This window comes from Salvelinus fontinalis, chromosome 12 (assembly GCF_029448725.1).
Source record: "Salvelinus fontinalis isolate EN_2023a chromosome 12, ASM2944872v1, whole genome shotgun sequence".
Classification (NCBI taxonomy): Eukaryota; Metazoa; Chordata; class Actinopteri; order Salmoniformes; family Salmonidae; genus Salvelinus; species Salvelinus fontinalis.
The window spans coordinates 28137107-28156070 of NC_074676.1; the positions used below are offsets into that span (position 1 = coordinate 28137107).

At 40.6% G+C, this 18964-nt stretch overlaps 1 protein-coding gene across 2 annotated transcripts in view; it reads left to right on the forward strand.

Moving 5' to 3' along the window:
- LOC129867085 (N-terminal EF-hand calcium-binding protein 2-like) overlaps nt 1-18964 on the forward strand; it is a 132983-nt gene that overhangs the window by 82891 nt on the left and 31128 nt on the right. For both annotated transcript variants that reach the window (XM_055940246.1, XM_055940247.1), the window contains exons 6-8: nt 12576-12715; nt 14027-14154; nt 18253-18332. In XM_055940246.1, coding sequence (XP_055796221.1) covers nt 12576-12715; nt 14027-14154; nt 18253-18332 — 348 coding nt within the window. The remainder of the gene's footprint in view (nt 1-12575; nt 12716-14026; nt 14155-18252; nt 18333-18964) is intronic.

Consider the following 18964-nt stretch of genomic DNA (forward strand, 5'->3'; position numbering starts at 1 on the left):
AAGTTGTGTCAAAATGGCTTAAGGACAACAAAGTCAAGGTATTGGAGTGGCCATCACAAAGCCCTGACCTCAATCCCATAGAATATTTGTGGGCAGAACTGAAAAAGCGTGTGCGAGCAAGGAGGCCTACAAACCTGACTTAGTTACACCAGCTCTGTCAGGAGGGATGGGCCAAAATTCACCCAACTTATTGTGGGAAGCTTGTGGAAGGCTACCCGAAACGTTTGACCCAAGTTAAACAATTTAAAGACAACGCTACCAAATACTAATTGAGTGTATGTAAACTTCTGACCCACTGGGAATGTGGTGAAAGAAAAAAAAGCTGAAATAAATCATTCTCTCAACTATTTTTCTGACATTTCACATTCTTAAAATAAAGTGGTGATCCTAACTGACCTAAGACAGGGATTTTTTACTAGGATTGAATGTCAGGAGTTGTGAAAAACTGAGTTTAAATGTATTTGGCTAAGGTGTATGTAAACTTCCAACTTCAACTGTATTTGGCCTCTGTACGCCTATGTAGATATTCCATAAAAAAATCTGCTATTTCCAGCTACAATAGTTATTTACAACATTAACAATGTCTACCCTGTATTTCTGATCAATTTGATGTTATTTTAATGGACGAAAATGTTGCTTTTCTTTCAAAAACAAGGACATTTCTAAGTGACTCCAAACTTTTGAATGGTAGTGTATGTAAATGTTATATATATATATATATGTAATTTATAAGTCAAAAAAATGATGTAGCAACTACCGATTGCCCCTTTAAATCTGTCAAAAGTGTACAAGTTTGAGCATGTGTCCATTAGGCCTATGGACTTTAAAAAAAATCTGCATTAATTAGATTGAGCAATAAAAGCCCCACTTTTCTTCCATAGGCTTGGATCCTCACTATGCAGCTGTTACAAGAACAAATTTTTCACTGGCTGTCCACTGGATTCAAAAACAATGATTGATAGGCAGCTTAAACTTCTTGAATTCAACCATTATTAGGTTCAAATACACATTTAGATTTGTGAACAACAATCCACAACAACCACAATACGTAAGACGCAAATAGCTAAATGAGAGAGCAGCAGTGTGATTCACATCAATGCGCTATGTAGATATCAATAATAAGTGATATCCGTATCGCCGCAGACTACACCACTACTGTCATCCTTACTTCCAAGCCTTTATTCAAGTTGGATAATCTTTTGATGCCAACAGAGATCGCACCATTGGGAGATATAGCTTACAACTTTAGCCTACAAAAGCCTATTCCTGCACTTTTACCGCGATCCATCAAACACATCTGGTGTGTCATCATAGTGGTCTCTGACTTATGGTCAAACTCGCTCAGGTGGAACAAACTTTTTTCAATGCTGATTTGAATGTCAGTGAGAATTCTTTTTCACAAACATCCTTTCTGATTTTAAAAGTAATCCTCAAAGTAATCCTCTAGTTTTTCAAAAGTATGTGTAATCTGATTACAATATTTTTGCTGGTAATGTAACAGATTACAGTTCAGTTTTTTTTGTAATCCCTTACATGTAACTGATTACATGTAATTCGTTACTCCCCAACTCCCCAAGACAGGGTCAGCCTGACCTCCTGCAGAAACTCACACAGCCATGGAATGACAGACATCTGCAGCAAGTGGATGAAGAAAACAGAGACTTCATTTCACATTGTGGATTCACACACACACACACACACACACACACACACACACACACACACACACACACACACACACACACACACACACACACACACACACACACACACACACACACACACACACAATGGAAGAGACACAGTTTAATCATTGGCTTCTTTGAGAGGAGGCTCCTCATCTCCTCCGTTGATTTTCTCCAGCAGTAGATCTAATCCCAGTCTTGTAAAGTCTCTGCGACATAGATGCAGCAGCTGCTGAATGGTTGTATCAGTGCCTGAATAACTGGATTATGTCCTGACTCCTGCTTTTAAGCCTGGCTAATGCGGTTGAGATTGAATCTTTTCTTTCATTTTCTCGGAAGCTTTGTCTAACTGGGTCTGCAGCAGGACCAGATCAGCTCTACTGATGCAGGCAGCCCAGCACCTTTACCTGTCTGTCACTGTTCAGACTCCATCATGCAGGGAATGGGTTTAAACACAGAGAAAATGACAAACCTTTCTTCAGTGACTCGAGAATGTGATAGTGTGAAAGTGTAACACTCTGTACCTGTGAACTTTCCCTTGTAATACAGTAGATTAAATACATTGTTACAAGTCCAACTTTGTCCTTGCCTAACTTCCTATGCATCCGTCAATTTCAGGTTATGATAATGATGTTTTGCAATGATTAAGTACACAACAGATATCACGTTGTCATGAAATATTCTTTAATATTGATATTGATTTTGCTTAAACATTTTCAGTCTTACGCAAAGCCTATTCTACAGCAAAGCCTTCCTCGGTCTTGCTCTCTCTCCACAGTCCAGCTGGTATGTAAACCTACCGACAAAGGTGTGATCTCTGTTGGGAGATAAATATGCAAAGATAACTTGTGTTTTTAACTATTTTGAGGTGGAAACATTCCTAGTTACAGACTTCAAAGTCGCTGTTAGCTGACTTGAACCAATTAATAGTATCCTAACAACAGTAGTCAATGTTTCTCAGCAACACCATTTAGATATGCAAAAAAATATATTTAAGCTAGGCCTTCCAATAAAGTATTTGACGATGCCAAGGCTACGGCTCACACATTATCATTAAGGAATCGCCAGGCACCGTCATCTTAGAAGTCGTAAAAATATGGGCTTCCAGGAGGTTATGTCTAGAAATAGATAAAAGTAACAAATATCACTCAACTCAATCCAGCACTCTCTCTGTCTCATACCACATTCAACCCTCAGTATGTCTCACACAGTGACTCTTAGACCTTTCCTGTCTATGTCTGTATCTGTCCCTGGAGGGAGACCCTGTTAATAAAGAGACCATAGTCCTCACCAGGCTCTTCAGCTCACACACACAGAGCAGCAATTAGACCTCTATCACTGCTCATCATCATTAATCAGCCCACAGCAGCCAGGCTTAATGTTATCTATTAATTATCTCTCTCTCCCTGTGTGAAGACCAACAGTGATAGGATCGGTGGCTGGCTGGGCTTTGTCTCAGGTGCTACCTGCTACTCACTGCACACTAATATGTAATATTTAACAATCCCATTAGTTAAAACAAAACGCCTTGACTGGTTTACCCACCTCTTTCACTCATTTTACAGGTACACCCAATACAAGATATACCTTATGTATGGCTCTGAACTGTATTAGATATTTTGTGAAATGAGCCCTACAGTATTCACATGCATTTAGAGGCTATTTCTCCAAGCCTGTCATTTGAATAATCAGTTCTCCAGATGCATGTAATTTTCCTCAACCCTCGCATAGAGCTAGGAACCTTGTAACTTGTTAACGGTGCACGGTTTTGAACCCACATCCTTTAACAGTCTGCACTCTGCACACACACCCTTCCCTGAGTGTGCTAGATGACGTCTGTGTAATAGAATATGGGCCTGTGAGCCAACACTGTAGTATTCCCCCATTACACTACTAATGGACCTCTCTGTCTGTCTTCCCTAGAGGACCGTTCAGCAGGCTGACCATTAGTGCAGTACACAAGGGCAACCACACACATATAGAATTGCAAGATAAGCAACCTTCTTTCATGTATCATATTTTGCTCTACTTGTGTCACATTTTGCTTAGATCAGTCAAATAGTCTATGTTTGTGCATGCAATATAGTATACCAGAGTATACCAAACATTAGCAACCCCTTCCTAATATTGAGTTGTACCCACCCACCCTTTGCCCTCAGAACAGCTTCAATTAACATACACATACATAGATTAAAAGCGAAACGAGTAGCTCTCGTCGTTGATAAACTATATATCGAGAACCAGTTGTTCAGAGACACAAAGACTACTCCATGGTTATTTTAAAAATTACAAAGTTCTCATAGATGAGGAAAATAAACACAATTCAAGCCCGGTTATTGATTGTAACAATACAATACAAAATATAGCTTTTCTATAAATCTTCACATATAACTAATTGAACACAAGCACTATTTCTACATAGTGAAGATAAAAACTAAGTAAACAGAAGGCACAGTATGTGTGGATGGTGTGGTGTGTGTTTATTTTTATTTGTTATGTTTGGAAAGTTGAGTGAGTGAGTAATGAAATGGTTGCATATCCCAGAGCCAATGTATTGCTGTGAGCCAGGTATGAGAGGGCTTTCAATGTTGTTCAGATGATGGATATACTTTTATAATGAATTATACGTCTTATTTATTTATTGTCCTATCATGGGGAACTACATTTTTAAAATAAATTATATCTAATTATTTATTATCCTATTTTAATGGTACGGTCCATGGCCCTATACCCTAGACACCCACATGAATGGCCCAGATACTAAGGAGAAGTCCCTAACTGTTTTATGTGCATGCTGTAAGCGGTCTGTATGCAGCCAAAATGAGGTCAGGGACCAAGAGCAGCACTGCCCCCTCAAGATTCTGAGCCTGCTTGGCAGGGTTGGTCCTGCAAAGCCAAAGCCCCCTAAAGGGAGAGCATAATAAACAAGGAAATTCTCAAAGCTGATAATGAGAACCTTGAAGACCTTGTACCTAGCCGGTGGGGTGCCCCCACCCAGGCAGTGGCAGTGCTGGCAACACTAGCTGCAGTAACCCATGGGGAGGGGGTCACACTCGGACATTCAGAGAGGGGGTATATTATTGTGGCCCTGGTGGCACGAAATCAAAGTCGGACTGCATGGAGATGCTTGGGTACATGGTCAAAACGGATGACCGTATTGTGGGTGTTTCAGGAAGAAGGTGTACATTTGACCTCCATCATCTAGGATGTGACAATGGTAAATAAATCTCTACATTTATGCTAATTTTTTGCGCGGTCTTGCAGGCCTTCTCATGCAGCTGCAACTGCAAGTACATTTGTAAATCATGACCCATCTTGAGTTGGGCTCTGGGATGGTGCAATTGTTGAGAGGGTGAGCTTATGGTTGTGTGGGGGTAAGGGCTGAATGTGTGTGGGTGTATGTGTGTATCCCACAACTGTTGCGAAGGAAGAAGTAAAAGATGTTAGGGACTATAGAGGATGATCCACAGCAATATGTAATAAAAATCGTGGTGAGGGCGATGGAAATGCATTTGGCAATGGATCTGCTTCGGTTCGGTGGATGGCGCTGTGTGCACTTTTCGGAGGATGGATCCCAGTCGGTCCGGGGCTGTGCGATGCGGGAGGTCAGGGGTGGTCTGCCGGGCATTGGAATGACAACCCAACTCGAGAAGGGGGCTTTTGGCGGGTGGAATAGTGGGGACCAATTGGAGGTTTGCTTAGTGGAGATGCAAATGTCATGGTACAACTATATAGACACTCAATCATTATGTTACTTTTTAATAGGACGTTTACAAACATATATTTTGATAAAAATAATTGAAAGGTGTGTCTCATTATGGTAAGTGGTGAAATAAGTATAGCCAGTTATAATTGTAATGGCTTAGCAGATAATAAGAAAAGATGATCAGTATTTACCTGGCTAAAAGAGAAGGATTATAATATCTACTGTTTACAGGAAACCCATTCGTCAGTTTTAGATGAAGTTTTGTGGAAAAAGAACTGGGGGGGGCGAAATATATTTCTCCCATGGGCAAAGAAATTCAAAAGGGGTGATGGTTTTAATTAATAATAACTTTGATCCAAATGTGCAACTTGTCCAAACAGATCCTCAAGGTAGATGGATTATTTTAAATATGTTATTGGACAATAAACATATATGGCTTATTAACCTATACGGTCCGAATAATGATGATCCAAGCTTCTTTGACAATGTATATAAGAATGTATCAACTCTACAAGCAACACTAGACTCTATTATTATAGTGGGAGATTTTAATACGGTCTTAAATACCTCTATGGACCGGAAAGGAAATCACACTACAAACTATCACCCTCAGGCACTTAAGGAAATCAGGAATGTCATGGATATATTGGGATTAGTGGATATATGGAGACTTAAATACCCTGACCTAGTGAGATATACATGGCGGAGGCTTAATCAAGCTAGTCGCCTTGACTACTTTCTTATGTCATGCTCTCTGGCACCAAAAGTTAACAAGTGTTTGATAGGGGACAGAATGCGGTCGGACCATCACATAATTGGCATATATATTACTCTTACAGAATTTCCACGTGGGCGAGGATATTGGAAATTTAATCAAAGCCTACTAGATGATAAATTGTTTAGAACTAGGACAGAAGAATTTATAACTGACTTTTTTAGACATAACATAGGTACAGCAGATCCCCATATTGTATGGGACACTTTTAAGTGTGCCTTTAGAGGCCATGCAATTCAGTACTCATCTATAAAACAAAAGCAATTTCGATCAAAAGAGTCCATATTAACAAAGGAAATTGAAGGACTAACAGTACAGTTAGATAACAATAAAAACGGTACCATAGAGGCACAGAATAAGTTAGAGGAAAAACAAAAAGAAATGGAGGAACTTATTCAAGAAAGATCCAGTGTAATATATTATAAAAATAAAGCGAACTGGATGGAATATGGGGAAAAATGCACCAAATTCTTTTTCAATCTTCAATATAGAAATGCTACCAAAAAAAACGTATTAAAACTTGTTACAAATGATGGAGTCACGCATGATTCACCAAATGATATTTTGAAAGAGGAAGTAAAGTACTTTAAGAATATGTTTTCGTTTCAGGCTCCTCCATCTCCACTAACTGAAACTAATTGTATGGATTTTTTCCCTAATAATAATGTAAAATTAACATCTGTACAGAAAGACTCATGTGAAGGCCTAATTACAGAGGAGGAACTACTTGATGCCATTGGGGCCTTTAAGGATGGGAAAACTCCAGAACTGGATGGCGTACCAGTGGAAGTATACAAACATTTTTTTGATATACTCAAAGGACCATTATTAGCTTGTTTTAACCACTCCTATATAAATGATAGATTATCAGACACGCAACAAGAAGGTGTGATATCATTATTACTAAAACAGGACCCAAGTGGTATATATAAAGATCCAGTCCATTTAAAAAATTGGAGACCTCTTAAACTTCAGTGTTGTGATGCAAAAATCCTAGCAAAATGCTTGGCGCATAGAATAAAAAAAGTTTTGTCAGATATTATTCATCCTAATCAGAAAGGTTTTTTACATGGACAATACATTGGAGATAATATAAGGCAAGTACTGGAAACAATAGAACACTATGAAATATCGGGGACACCAGGCCTGGTTTTCATAGCTGATTTTGAAAAGGCTTTTGATAAAGTACGACTGGAGTTTATATATAAATGCCTAGAATATTTCAATTTTGGGGAATCTCTTATAAAATGGGTTAGAATTATGTATAGTAACCCTAGGTGTAAAATAGTAAATAATGGCTATATCTCAGAAAGTTTTAAACTATCTAGAGGAGTAAAACAAGGTTGTCCACTATCGGCATATCTATTTATTATTGCCATCGAAATGTTAGCTGTTAAAATTAGATCAAACATTAATATTAAGGGATTAGAAATCCAGGGCCTAAAAACTAAGGTGTCATTGTACGCTGATGATTCATGTTTTCTTTTAAAACCACAACTAGAATCTCTCCACGGCCTCTTAGAGGATCTAGATACATTTGCTATCCTCTCTGGATTAAAACCAAATTATGATAAATGTACCATATTACGTATTGGATCACTAAAAAATACACATTTTACATTGCCATGTAGTTTACCAATTAAATGGTCTGACGGAGATGTGGACATACTCGGTATACAAATCCCAAAAGAAAGAAATGATCTCACTCCAATAAATTTTTATAGAAAGTTAGCAAAAATAGATAAGATCTTGCTACCATGGAAAGGAAAATACCTGTCTATTTGTGGGAAAATCACCCTGATTAACTCTTTAATCATATCACAGTTTACCTATTTGCTTATGGTTTTGCCTACACCTAGTGACCTGCTTTTTAAATTATATGAACAAAAAATATTCAATTTTATTTGGAACGGCAAGCCAGATAAAATTAAAAGGGCCTATTTATATAACGAATATGAATTTGGAGGGCGGAAATTATTAAATATTAAAGCATTAGACCTCTCACTAAAGGCATCAGTCATACAAAAGTTATACTTAAATCCAAACTGGTTCTCTAGTAGATTGGTACGAATGTCTCATCCTATGTTCAAGAAGGGCCTTTTTCCCTTTATTCAGATTACACCTGCTCACTTTCGGTTGCTTGAAAAGGAAATAATCTCCAAAATATCTTTATTTTTTAAACAAGCCTTAGAAAGTTGTTTGCAATTTCAGTTTAATCCACCTGAAAGGACGGAACAAAAAGTACAACAAATCTTGTGGTTAAATTCAAATATAGTAATTGATAAAAAAAAATGTATTTATCGAAGAAATGTTTAAAAAAGGTATAATTTTTGTGAATGATATCATAAATAGGACTGGTGGAGTAATGTCACACATGCAGCTAACACAGACATATGGAAATGTCTGCTCTACCCAAAATTACAACCAATTAATTGCAGCATTACCACAAAAATGGAAGAGGCAGGTAGAAGGGGTTAAAAGTAAGGAACTTGTATGTCGGCCTTATATTAAAGAACATAAATGGTTAAAGAAAAGTGTGATATATAAAAACATATACCAATTTAATTTAAGGACCAAAAAACTGACAGCTGTGCCATATAAATTGCAAAATAGTTGGGAAGAGATTTTCGATGTACCCATTCCATGGCACATGGTTTATGAATTGATACGCAAAACAACGCCGGATTCAAAACTTCGAATTTTTCAATTTAAATTATTGTACAAAATTCTTGCAACTAATAGAATGTTATATATATGGGGGATACAATCTTCCCAGCTCTGTAGATTCTGCTGTGAGGAGGCAGAGTCATTAGACCATTTATTTTGGTATTGTCCGCATGTAGCTCGTTTTTGGTCACAGGTCCAGGAATGGTTGAAGAATTGCAACATTTGCGTAGAACTAACGCTACAGATAACAATACTGGGGGATTTGAAAAGCCATAGTCAATCAATCAATAATATAATAATTATTTTAGCAAAAATGTTTATTTTTAATTTACAGTCCGTGGAAGCTATGAGAATAGGAAGATTCAAATCTTTTGTGAAGCATCACAGCACAGTTGAAAAATATATGGCAAATAAAAATCCAAAATGGATGATGTTGGAAGATAGATGGGAAAGGTTGAGTGGAGCTGAAGGGTGGGACTAATAACAAGATAAACAATGTATGGCATACGGGATCTGTGAAATGTGTATAGGTGCGGAGCTATTGTGAAATAGCACAGTTACAAGTGGAAATCAAACTGGATGGACAACAGAAATAGAGGAAGGACTAAGAACAAACAAGAGAGAACTATTATAAAGTAGACTGTGTCTGTAAAATGTGTATAAGATGTATAAATTGAAGGTAAAACAGAAATGTTTATCAGTTTACTCCAATTGGGGGATCGGTGGTAGGGTTTGCGGGGAATAATAATAAAGGTATACTCTTTAAAAAAAGTATGTATGTCTATGTAGGTATGTGTATGTATATATGTGTATATGTATGCATACGTGAATGGATATATATATATTTACCACAAAAAATATGGGGGATTGGAAATGATGCAGACAATTACATTGGAAGCAACATTCTTTCCGCAATATTAAGCTGATCCACCCCCCCCAAAAAAAATAAATAAAATAAATACACACACTATACACTATACACACATGTACACCTGGATTTTGTGTTGATATGTAGTAGTGGAGTAGGGGCCTGAGGGCACACACTTAGTGTTGGGAAATCTGTTATGAATGCATTGTAATGTTTTTAAAATTGTATAACTGCCTTAATTTTTCTGGACCCCAGGAAGAGTAGCTGCTACAAATACAAATTTGTTGGGGCATCAACTACAAGGTGTCGAAAGCATTCAGGGATGCTGGCCCATGTTGACTCCAATGCTTCCCACAGTTGTGTCAAGATGGCTGGATGTCCTTTGGGTGGTGGACCATTCTTGATACACGTAGGAAACTGTTGAGCGTGACCCAGCAGCGTTGCAGTTCTTGACACACTCAAACCAGTGCACCTGGCACCTACTACCATACCCCGTTCAAAGGCATTTAAATATTTTGTCTTGCCTATTCACCTTCTGAATGGCACACATGCACAATTTATGTCTCAATTGTCTCAAGGCTTAAAAATTATTGTTTAACCTGTCTCCTCCCCTTCATCTACATTGATTTGAAGTGCATTTAACAGGTGACATCAATAAGGGATCATAGCTTTCACCTGGATTCACCTGGTCAGTCTATGTCATGGAAAGAGCAGGTGTTCCTAACGTTTTGTACACTCAATGTATTTCCAATCCATTGCATATATTTCTGATATTGTCACTATATTCCAACCTGCACTTGTAAACAACATTGTATCACTGTTTTGATTGTTTTTAATGAAAATACCGGCATGCTTGATTGCTATCTGGTTTACAGTGTGAAGGCTCTCAGTATTACTTTAGTGTAGTGTAGTTCTTTTGACCCTGTGTGCAAATGGAATCCTTCATCTCCATCCTTTCTCTGTGTGCTGCCAAGAGGGCTGACCAGAGACGGGGCAAGGTTAGAGGCTGGGCAGAAACGGGGACAACAGAGGCAGTGGCAGGGGCAAGCAGATGCAGAGAACGGTAGAGGAATGACCACACTCTTAAACCTCCTCCTTCCTGATGTATCCCTATAACCTGAACTCTACAACCTCAAAAACACATCTAATGCTGATGAAACATGACCACGGTGCCTACCACAGATCAAATCAAATCAAATTGTATTTGTCACATGCGCCGAATGCAACAGGTATACTTACAGTGAAATGCTTACTTACAGGCTCTAACCAATAGTGCAAAAAAGGTATTAGGTGAACAATAGGTAAGTAAAGAAAGAGAACAACAGTAAAAAGACAGGCTATAAAAGTAGCGGGGCTATAAAAGTAGCGAGGCTACATTCAGACACCGGTTAGTCAGGCTGATTGAGGTAGTATGTACATGTAGATATGGCTAAAGTGACTATGCATATATGATGAACAGAGAGTAGCAGTAGCTTAAAAGAGGGGGTTGGTAGGTAGTTTAGCATCTGCTTCATCTGACCACTTTTTTACAGACCGAGTCACTGGTGCTTCCTGCTTTAATTTTTGCTTGTAAACAGGAATCAGGATGATAGAGTTGTGGTCGGATTTACCAAATGGAGGGCGAGAGAGAGCTTTATACGCGTCTCTGTGTGTGGAGTAAAGGTGGTCTAGAATTTCTTTCCCTCTGGTTGCACATTTAACATGTTGATGGAAATTTGGTAGAACTGATTTAAGTTTCCCTGCATTAAAATCTCTGACCACTAGGAGCGCCGCCTCTGGGTGAGTGGTTTCCTGTTTGCTTATTTCCTTATACAGCTGACTGAGTGCGGTCTTAGTGCCAGCATCTGTCTGTGGTGGTAAATAAACAGCCACGAAAAGTATAGCTGAAAACTCTCTAGGTAGATAGTGTGTTCTACAGCTTATCATGAGATACTCTACCTCAGGCGAGCAAAACCTCGAGACTTCCTTAGATATCGTGCACCAGCTGTTGTTCACATATATGCATAAGTCCATTCCATTCTGTCTGCATCTTTACTATACCAGCTCCGCAATGTCCATAATGTGCAATTTGAGTACACATTTATAACTGTTCTATCAGACAGCTTCAGTAGCTTCTCTAATGTCACATTTAAATACATAGTTCATATTTGATGATCAGACTTGGATTAATATTAATTATTTGGTATTCAGTCACCAGAAACACCAATACAAAGATTCAGCACATTGCCTCACTTTTTCTTTTCATACCAGTATGAAAACTGTTTCTGAACCTACAGCCGACATTTTCTGAGATAATGGAATTCGATTTTCACTTTCTGTTTTTTGGCGTGTTTTTCTGTCATAAGAAATGATCAGTCTGATGTAACAAAGTGTTCCTATTATCTCAATAATCTTAGTGTGTGTCTGCTTACAAGAGCTGACAATTAAGTTTATCGCAAATAATATAAACAGCACGGACCATTTCCCCACAATGACAAAGCAGGAAGAATATTGATTATTTCAACCAGTTAAATGAACCTGACAATAGATGAGTATGGCCAAGGCTGCATCCTAGCGTACTACTGTCTTTGAAACAGAAACTGTCCTTAGATCTGTCTGGCTGTGCACTTCTGAGCCAGGTTATAAACTCCTTAAATGTTATCACCCTATTTTTAGTATTTTTCTCTTAAGCTTAGAGAAAGTGTCTGTCTTCAACTTTGACAAACCCTTAAACACTCGGAAACTTTGAAATGTGCATTTGGCAAAAAGCACTCTGCAGGAGGGAAGCTTTCATAGGCACTGAAAGACATAGAGAGGGACTTACCTGATATGTGTTCAGGAGATGTGCAGAAAGGTGCCTCAGCTTCTCTCATTCTCTATCTCTTCTCTCCCCAGGTGTATGAGCGAGGGACCAACGTGGAGCAATTTGTTACTCGCTTCCTGTTGAAGGAATCAGCTAATCAGATCCAGTCTCTGCTAAACTCGGTGGAAAGTGCTGTGGATGCTATTGACGAGCAGCATTGTAGCCAATCAGGGTGAGTCCTCGAGGGAGGAGGGAAAGGGAAAGGGGGATACCTAGTCAGTTGTACAACTGAATGCCTTCAACTGAAATGTGTCTTCCGCATTTAACCCAACCCCTCTGAATCAGAGAGGTGCGGGGGGCTGCCTTAATCGACATCCACGTCTTCGGTGCACGGGGAACAGTGGGTTATCTGCCTTGCTCAGGGGCAGAACGACAGATTTTTTACCTTGTCAGGACGCCACTGCTGTGTCATATCATTATGTGTGAAATTGAGACTGGCAGTTCCCCAAATCAAAAGTCACTCAGGTTCCTAGCTACACTACATGACCAAAAGTATGTGGACATCTGCTAGTCGAACATCTCATTCAAAAATCATGGGCAATAATATGGAGTTGGTCACCCGTTTGCTGCTATAACAGCCTCCACTCTTCTGGGAAGGCTTTCCACTAGATGTTGGAATTTTGCTGCGGGGACTTGCTTCCATTCAGCCACAAGAGCATTTGTGAGGTCAGGCACTGATGTTGGGCGATTAGGCTTGGCTCGCAGTCGGAGTTCCAATTAATCCCAAAGGTGTTCGATGGGGTTGAGGTCAGCGCTCTGTGCAGGACAGTCAAGTTCTTCCACACCGATCTTGAAAAAACATTTCTGTATGGTCCTCGCTTTGTGCACAGATGCATTGAGATTTACACCACTCCAGCCGATGCTTGGCATTGCGCATGGTGATTTTAGGCTTGCTTGCGGCTGCTCGGCCATGGAAACCCATTTCATGAAGCTCCCGATGAACAGTTATTGTGCTGACGTTGCTTCCAGAGGCAGTTTGGAACTCGGTAGTGAGTGTTGCAACCGAGGACAGATTATTTTTATGCGCTACACGCTTCAGCACTCGGCGGTCCCGTGCTGTGAGCTTGTGTGGCCTACCACTTCACAGCTGAGCCGTTGTTGATCCTAAAAGTTTACACTTCACAATAATGGCACTTACAGTTGAACGGGCCAGCGCTAGCAGGACAGAAATTTGACTAACTGACTTGTTAAAGGTGGCATCCTATGACGGTGCCACGTTGAATGTCACTGAGCTCTTCAGTAAGGCCATTCTACTGACAATGTTTGTTTATGGAGATTACATGACAAGGTGCTCCATTTTATACACCTGTGAGGAACGAGTGTGGCTGAAATAGCCGAATCCACTCATTTCAAAGGGTGTCCACATACTTTTGTTAATATAGTGGATGTGCCTTCTCTACTTACTGTGTTCCTCCCTCACCCTCCCTCTCTCTCTCATGCCTCTCTCTCTTTATTTCTCTCTCTTGTCCCTCTCTATGTGAAGGTATCCCACTAAGGTCAGTCCACGGGTTCCAGAGAAACGTTATGAAAAACCAGTGCCTGACTACCCTCCTAACAACAGAGTCCGTACTGCCAAGGATGTTGCCCCGAGGAACACCAACACTGCTACAGGTCAGACCTCTGCATGTGTCACGCACATGCTACACTGATGTACATCTCTCATTGACGTAGGTTTGTATTGATTGCAGTCGATTATCCAGCCGCTTCTTCAATCTGCAGATTAATTTAAGTGATGTACTCTAACTTTTTTCTCCTTTAGTCTCCCCAGAGACACATCACATTTAAGCATAATGTCGCCTTGTCACCTCAACCAAATGCAATGTAAATGCTTTCTGGATGAAGTGTGACACATTTGTCGGTTGCATTTGTGATTAGCTTGAAGAGAAGCATGGGAGCATTAATCAAGTGCAATGGAAATCAAAAACTCTGTTCTCTTCAGGCAGAGTAATTTATTTCCCATTTTCTATCTCAATCTCAATCAATCATCTACAGAAACATGGAGATGTGCCTGGCAGCTCTAGCTCTCCCACAGAGGAGAGAAGTAGAAGGGAGGAAGTGAGGGAGGCAGAGAGAGGGAGGCAGAGTGAGTAAGGGAGGCAGTGTGAGTAAGGGAGGCAGAGTGAGGGAGGGAGGCAGAGTGAGTAAGGGAGGCAGAGTGAGGGAGGGAGGCAGAGTGAGTAAGGGAGGCAGAGTGAGGGAGGGAGGCAGAGTGAGTAAGGGAGGCAGAGTGAGTAAGGGAGGCAGAGTGAGTAAGGGAGGCAGAGAGAGGGAGGCAGTGTGAGTAAGGGAGGCATAGTGAGGGAGGGAGGCAGAGTGAGGGAGGGAGGCAGATAGAGGGAGGCAGAGTGAGTAAGGGAGGCAGTGTGAGTAAGGGAGGCAGAGTGAGGGAGGGAGGCAGAGTGAGTAAGGGAGGCAGAGTGAGTAAGGGAGGCAGAGTGAGGGAGGGAGGCAGAGTGAGTAAGGGAGGCAGAGTGAGGGAGGGAGGCAGAGCGAGGGAGTCAGAGCGAGGGAGGGTGGCAGAGTCAGGGAGGGAGGCAGAGCGAGGGAGGGAGGGAGGCATAGGGAGGGGGCAGAGAGAGGGAGGCAGAAAAAGGGAGGGAGGGGCTATACAATGACACAGATCGATCAAATACACACATATATTCTGCACTGCAGCCCTCACTTCGGTTCGGTGGCAAGCCACTGTAGAGAAGGTTTAAGCACAAACAGCTAGTATATTTATGGCTATCAGTAGCAATAACAAAATGGTCTTCTAAAACCATTGTATATGCCAGACACCATCATTTTTTTTGTTTTCCTTAATCTGGAACCACAATGAAATGTAAGCTGTTTCATGGTGCTTCTGTCTCAAAGACAATTCTGGAATCAATCCATTTAAATCAGATTGCATAACGTACAGCATTCCGAGCAGTTACAGAAGCCATAAACAAAGAGTGCCCAGTCATCATGCATGTCGTAGATAAGCATTACGTAAGTATCCAGTGGTTTGGAAGTAGACCATAAGTGCTGAAAACGGTAACTTTTCAATGTGGATAAATAATCCCTATATCCCTGAATCCATTCCTGTATTTCAATTAGAGCACAGCTCCACTGTAAAGCTGGAGCTTCTGCCTATGGCCTCACAAATTAATTCCATTTTTTTTGTGACACAGATAGAGGCCAATAATTCCCTTTGAAGTTTAGCAGTGTTTTCTACCCATCGCCACTCTCTTCCTCTCTTCTCTTCCTCCCTGCTATAGTTTCCATCTCTCTCCATGTGTAATGAAACACTCAGACAGCTTCTTAACACTGACTCACATACTGTGAATACTCATAGGCTATTGATACTCCCTTCCACTCACTTGCTGTAACAAATTATATGTTGTAAGAAGTGCCACTTTTGAAGGGTTTTAAGAGGTATTCAGTGACTTAATTGATTTAGGAATGATGCGCATTGAGAAGGAGGGCTATGAGATTGATTAGCAGTATGTCATGAAGTAGCAATTTCATTGCCAGGCTACCCAGATTCCTTGCTCCGGACAAACGCTACGCCACGCCCATGGATGTTAGTTTCTTCTCCGCAATAAGTCTGGATCTGAGTACTTGCCCAACCTTTCAACAAACGCGAACACATTTGGGTCCGTCTGATTGGTTCAGAAACTGATGGGTTGGGCCAGAGCCAGAACACTAGAAGGTAAAGCGGCAGTTTGAAAATGTGTGATTGGCTTTGATACTCTGATTGATTTAAGACAATCCAATCGCGTATTACTTTGTTTTTTACAACACCCCTCGTGCCTGTCGTCGTCACAAATGACTTCAATGATGGCAGTCTCAGACTAAAGTATGTAGCAAACAACAGAGAAGAGGACAATTTAGTGTGAGCCGTCAGGCTAGCCTTTTTACACATGGCCTTATGCGGTTTTCCTGATAATGTACTCTACTTGACAAGAAAATATTCCATTGGCCAAGTTGTAACAATTAATTAAAAACCAATAGTCAAAATTGCTCTCCTTTGATAACCCACTGGGCAAAAATTGTTTGAATCAATGTTGTTTCCACATCATTTGAACAAAATAATGAAATGTGATGTCATTGAATCAACTTGGAAAACTGATTGGATTTGCAAAAAGACATCAACATAAGCAAAATTTCTATCACCCAACTTTTAACCTAAATCCTGTGTTGTGATTTTTTTGTTGTTGATTTCACGTTAAATTAACTTTAGTTGACATTGAACTGACTTTGGTGCCCAGAGGGAACAGTCTTTATAGAATTGCACTGCAGTTAAATTAACACTTAAGTCTGACACCAGTTTAAATTGTCCAGTGTGGGCCATAAAAGCCAGTATTACAGCTGTCAGAGGCTGGGGAGAGGACCTTGATTGGATCCAGCTTTGTCTGGCCTGTCATTTGAGAACACCAGAAAGAAAATATTGATCAATACCTCCCTATGCCCGACTCTCTGTTTCTCACTCTCACATTCACTTGTTCTTCTCTCACTATCCCCCTCTTTCGTTCTCTTTCTCCCATTCACACGTTTGTCAAATATATTTATTCTTGCTGTTTGTCCTACTGTTTCTTTTGCTATATCTCTTTTTTTTTTATCATGGCAGGCAATATATTCTGGTTGCAGAATCTGTCTCTGCCCTCTGTTTACTGATCAGAGAATACTTTGCCAGTGAAAATGCTAAATGTAAACATTCAGTTTTGTAACTGCAGGAGTATTTGACACCTTGGGTGAAAAGTTATTTTTAAATGAGCCATTGTTCACTGTGCAATGCTACCTGAGGCAAGGAACATTCCCCCATGCATTTTGACAAGAGTGTGTGTCTGTTTGTGCTTGTGTGTGTGAGTGTGCAGGCACCAGCCTGAGTCATGTACATTTTCCTTGCTCACAGCTTATCTGCAACTGTGCCATATGTTAGACAGTATGCTGAGACAGCTGCACATGGAGACGGCTGTCTGTCGTTAGCATGGCTAGTCAGGACTAATGACTGCTCTCCTGCATTTGACAAAGACCATGCTCAAACAGCTTGGACTGCCATTCAAGCCCAACTGACCAAATGTGCCTGCAATGTGCCTGCTTCAAATGTCTCTATGGTTACAGCTGGTAGGTTCCAAAACACAGCAGCCCCCCTCAGCTGTGTGGTTATCTGGTAGGCTCATCAACACAGGGGGAAGTGTCATCCTCTAATTGGCTTGGCACCTCGAGAGGTGATGATTTTAAAAAGCAGGAAGCCCTTTTTCACCACTAATTGGCTGTGTGGCATCACATAGAGGGGAGAAGAATGGAATGATTAATATTGTTGTCTCATATTTATTTCTGCCTCAATGAAGCCTCCTATTCCAGGGCTTCTAAGTGTATTTGACTCTACTGGCCTTTACAGCACACACTACTATCCAGGGTGACGTAAAAAGGCAAAGCGAATGACAAGAGCCAGGTGCGCTAGAATACAATGTATTATTGCTTTCTAAACAGAGCTGAAAAGCAATAAAGACCCTTCTCTTCTGAGGCACTGTGAATATATTTAAACTTCAAACCTTGAATAGACAGGATTTTTCCTGATTAACAAATGCAGTTGCCTATTTATCAGACCTGGTTGGAACTCTTTATTTCCGTCAAATATTCATATACTGTGGAGAAAAGGATCTGTATTATGGTCTCTATCATAAAATGTGTTGAATGCTGGGAGTGTGTTGGCGTCAGGTGTTGTGTGCTCTGTTTAATCAGGGGTGGTGGAGGTGAGGAAAGAGACTCTGGAGGCACAGATCAACCGACTGGCTGAGCTGATTGGACGCCTTGAGAACAAGGTAAGAACCCCCCACCCTACTCTACATTACTTCAGGTACAAAGGTAATCTGTCCTGGCTTTGGTAAGTGGTCACATGTAATACACTTTTCATTGATGTCATGACTGGCTTCTTCAACACAGCCTCGGTCCTCAGCTAGTTAACTCACCTCTGCCGTATCAAAATGCTTTATCAATATGGGTCTCCCAACGAAGGTCATTAGCAGTAATAACACCACACAACAGATAAGATACTTGGCGCAACTTGCGCTGTAGAATGGTCAGAATACAGGCCTATCTCTAGCACATTTCAGGGCGGCAGGTAGCCTAGGGGTTAAGAGCGTTGGGCCAGTAACCGAAAGGTTGCTGGTTCAAATCTACCGATGTGCCCTTGAGCAAGGCACTAAACCCTAAATTGTTCCTGTAACTCATTAAATTACTAAAATGTCAAATGCCTCTTTAGCACATCTCCAACAACACATCTCATCTGTGCTGTACCTCCTAGCAATTATGCTGAGAGAAACCCAGGGACCTGAGATGAGATTCAGGTTGTGTTGGGGAAAGCATTAGTGTAAACCCAGTAATCTCTCCTCTGGTTATTACTGCTCTCTCTCCCCCAGTGGGGGATGTGGGGGGAAGGGATGTGAAAGAAAAA